At 39.7% G+C, this 4099-nt stretch overlaps 1 protein-coding gene across 1 annotated transcript in view; it reads left to right on the forward strand.

Annotated features, from left to right (window-relative positions):
- Positions 1–2803, forward strand: part of faap24 (FA core complex associated protein 24) — a 14756-nt gene extending 11953 nt beyond the window's left edge. The window contains exon 4 of the mRNA XM_015026519.1: positions 2000–2803. Coding sequence (XP_014882005.1) covers positions 2000–2263 — 264 coding nt within the window. The 3' untranslated portion in view covers positions 2264–2803. The remainder of the gene's footprint in view (positions 1–1999) is intronic.
- Positions 2804–4099: the final 1296 nt, after the last annotated feature.

A 4099-nucleotide genomic window follows, 5' to 3' on the forward strand; every position in this document is an offset into this window, starting at 1 on the left:
GATGAATGCGGCCTGGGTTGCGACCTAACGTCCAGGCCGCATTCATCTGAATCGGATACATATCGGATATGGGTCGCATTCGAAAAGGGTTCGACCTGTGCTGATCAGACTGTCATGAAAAGATCAAATACAGATCGCATTACTGCAAAAAAATCGGAATTGGGTCACTTCAGGCTGCAGTGTGAATGCACCCTAAGTTTATTCTACTTGGTGTCGTTCTTGTTCTACGTTTTATAGAAGTCTTTAGCCAGCTAGCAACGTATGGAGAGTGTCTTGACGCGTGATGTCATTACCGCTTCTACTTGTCACAACAGCACGGTGGATGACGAACATCCTGATAGCAGTCGCCTTTCTCTGTGTTTGATCGTGGCATTTGTTAATGGTAGAAAGTACCGGAATGGCGACTGCAGGGAAGGGCAACTGGTACCGGACTGTTCCATCATCCGCTGCACTATTGTTACAAGCGTATTCAGGGGTGCTGCCAGAAATCGTGGGCCCCCTGACAAAGAATTTAAGCATTTGTTTGCAGCACTACATGAGATTGTGATTGACAGCACTAAAACTCTCCTGCCACTGACTGGTTGTTTCTAGCACTGGGAGAAGGCAGAGGAAATAGATTTTTCACAGATTACCTCTCATACCATGCTGTCACAGTATAATGACAGTTTTAAAAAATATGTGAAAAAAATATTATAAAAAAGTTACATACTACAGCTTTAATTTCACTCAGGAGAGGACAGATCAGGAGGGACGTGTTTAGAGCTTCTGCTCACTCACTCTTCTGTTAAGTGGTAAAAGGCACAGGGAACAAGTTAAATATATGAATATGTTGGTATTTTTTTTCCTTAATTCATTAAATGCTAGTGAAATGGAGGCAAACAGTAGTTTGTAGCGAAGCTAACTCGGCTAAATGGTTGATAATCTCACAGTCTACCCACCTCTCTTGGAGAAAAACTGGGTTATAAATTAACACTCTTGCCTTTGTCTCTCTCTCCCTCTCTCTATTTTGTTTTTGAAAACCTGATTTTATAACTTTTCTTAGCAGCATAGTAAATGCCACAGTCGCCGCTGCATTCAGCTGCAGCTTCTACTGACTGCAGCTGCACACATCACTGTTAGCTCCAAGCAGGAACGTACCATTTCATGCAGATTCAGGGGGGAGTTCAGGGCAAAAACGGAGGTGTGTTTTTTGGTCTGCGAGGGGTAACATTAAATTTTTACTGCTAAAGACAATCTTTGAATCTTTGAATATGATTCATTTTATATTTGACTGGACCCCAATTTTTTTATTTTATGTCTATAAACAAAATATGAATAATTAAATTGTGGAGGGCCCCCTGCTGGTCAGGGCCCCTAGAATCGTCATCACTTCTCACCCCTTTACTGCGCCCCTGGGAACACTGTAGTACAGGACGTCATGTAAGCACAGCAAAAGAGAACTTGAGTTACTATGTGTATACACAAGATAGTTTCAAGTTAATAAAAACGACATCCACATGCTACACATGTCTAAATATTTCTGTTTCACAAGGAAATTATGAACAATTTACAGCAGAGGTGTCATTCTCGCGACTTGCTGGCCAATTGCGGCCTGCGTGACGATGTCTCGTGGCCCCCACTGTGATATCAAAGTATAATAGTGCGGCCCACAGGGTGAGCGGACCTCTGAAGGAAGTCCCGCCCGCCGTTCCTTGTCATGGGTGACATTCGGTGCTAGGCTAAGCTACACTGACTTCATGCACCCTACGCAGCGTGTAGTGTTAATAAAACTCATGAGTTAACAAAAACGACACCCACATGCTACACATGTCTAAATATGTGTAGCATGTGGGTGTCGTTTTTATTAACTTGAAACTATCTTGTGTATACACATAGTAACTCAAGCTCTCTTTTGCTGTGCTTACATGACGTCCTGTACTAACTACAGTGTTCCTGTAAAGTGTCTTTGAGTTTTTACCAAAGCGCTTTACAAATAAAATGTATTATCATTTATCTTTAGGTCCACGGAGAGGGCAGAGACAATCCTTTTAGGCGGAAGACTTCAGGTCAGCTGTTGGACTCAGTGACCGTGATTTCAGTCCAGCAGATCCCTGGGGTTGGCAGGGTCAAAGCTTTGACGCTGATGCAGAATTTTTCCAGTCTCAAGGAGATCTCCAACGCATCTCCTGCTGAGCTAGAGCCCATAGTGGGCGAGGGGAGCGCCCAGCAGATCCACAGCTTCTTCCACAGAAACCTTATTACTGGACATTGGGGCATTATATAAATTATATGGAGATGCAATGCATCTCAATGTGTAGACTTTAAGAAATCTTTTTGTTAAAAATTAAATGTTTTAACCACAACTGTTTTAAAATGTGTGAAATGACTGTACAATGTCTTATGAAACCATTTTTATTTTTGGTGATGCCAGTAGTTTGGGCTTACAGCTAATAACTCAGAATTGAAATGACGAAGCTCACTTTAACCACGTTAAATACTCGGGTTTGAAGTTTATACATGAATTCACTGAAAATAGCTAAAGTTGTGCTGCTGCGTAAGACTGGGGACAGACAAGTTATTTTACATCCACAGTTCTCCACAATACTTGAAGAACTCCATCCATCCATCCATCCATTTTTTCACACCCTTGTCCCTTAGAAGGGTCGGGAGGGTTGCTGGTGCCTATCTCCAGCCAACGTACTAAAAGAACTATTCAATAATAAGATGAATTCTTAGAAAAATGTAAATTACTTTCCGGACAGTCAACACAAATTCAGATCAAACAGTTCAACATTATTGGCAATAATTGAATCAACTGAGAAAATCCCAAAAGCAAGAGACCATAAATTGTGTAGTAGGAACTTTCATTGATCTTAAACAAGCTTTTGGCGCAATTAATCATAAAAATATTAATCAATAAATTGGAATGTATGGTATCATGGTAGTAGTATTGTACTGAGTGAGAAGTGACTTTGGAGGCAGGAAACAATTTGTGAAGATGGGAGAGTATATATTGTCATGTTTGGACATTGCTTTTGGGGTTTCTCAGGGGTCAGTGCTGGTTCCAAAACAGTTGATCTTTTGCATAAATATGTGTGCAAGGTATCAAGAACATTTAAATTAGTCTTGCTTGCTAAGTACAGGAATGTTTTTTTTTTTCTGAGCTACTGCTGATTACATTGCAAATGTGCAAATTAAAGAGATTATTTGATAGAAGCAAATTAGCATTAACTTTAAGCAAACTTAAATCATGGTGTTTAGTTACTGTAATAGGGACATTCAAAAGCAGATGCAAAGAGGTGTGGAAATAAAAATGAAAATTTCCCAGCTAGCACAATATGAGTGAAACAATGAAACAATGTCAGGCAGAAACATTGAATCTACGTTGAAGCCTGACATTGAAACAAAACTGAAAGTGGTCAGTGACATACATGTTGAATCAACGTTGGGGTTTGTCGTGAAACCTGGTTGGGACTGGTTGAGATCTTACCGGAGCACACAGAAAACAGATCACAATAGCCTGGAAAGAATAAGTAATCTTGTATTACGATTAATGTTGATTCTTGTTTTGATATAATATGAAGTTATTATGATTAATGATGATTAAAATGCATGTAATCCTTTTCTTAATGACAAAAGAGATACTGTTATGAGTGATTCTATTTTTATGATTTTAGTTAAGAGAAGAAGTGGAAAAAACATAATATAGTTTACACGTAAATGGAAATGTCTCACTGTGTCACAAATAGAAATGAGTGGGTGAGAAAGCAGTCAGTACAGTGGAAACAGGAAGTGGGATTTTGAAACGCATGAAGGACCAGGTGCAGAATACAGACAGAGAACTTCAGCAAAGTAAAGTTCCAAGGAAAAAGGAAGTTCGTCTACAGCAGTGTTTCTCAACCTTTTTTAGGCCAGCGCCCCCCTAGCCCTTATCCAGGTCCCTCACTACCCCCCCACCAAAGAATTTGCAGGCTACTTTGCACTGACCATTATTTTATTATTAATATTACTGTCACTATTGTAGATGTTTTGATTTTTATGCTTGTTTCTGTATTTATCATCAAAAATTACTTCCCAGAGAACAAAAAAGTCATGGGAATAGAAATTATTTTCACAGGTG

This window comes from Poecilia latipinna, unplaced genomic scaffold, assembly GCF_001443285.1.
Source record: "Poecilia latipinna isolate Pla-1442-1.1 unplaced genomic scaffold, P_latipinna-1.0 Scaffold4951, whole genome shotgun sequence".
NCBI classification, from domain to species: domain Eukaryota; kingdom Metazoa; phylum Chordata; class Actinopteri; order Cyprinodontiformes; family Poeciliidae; genus Poecilia; species Poecilia latipinna.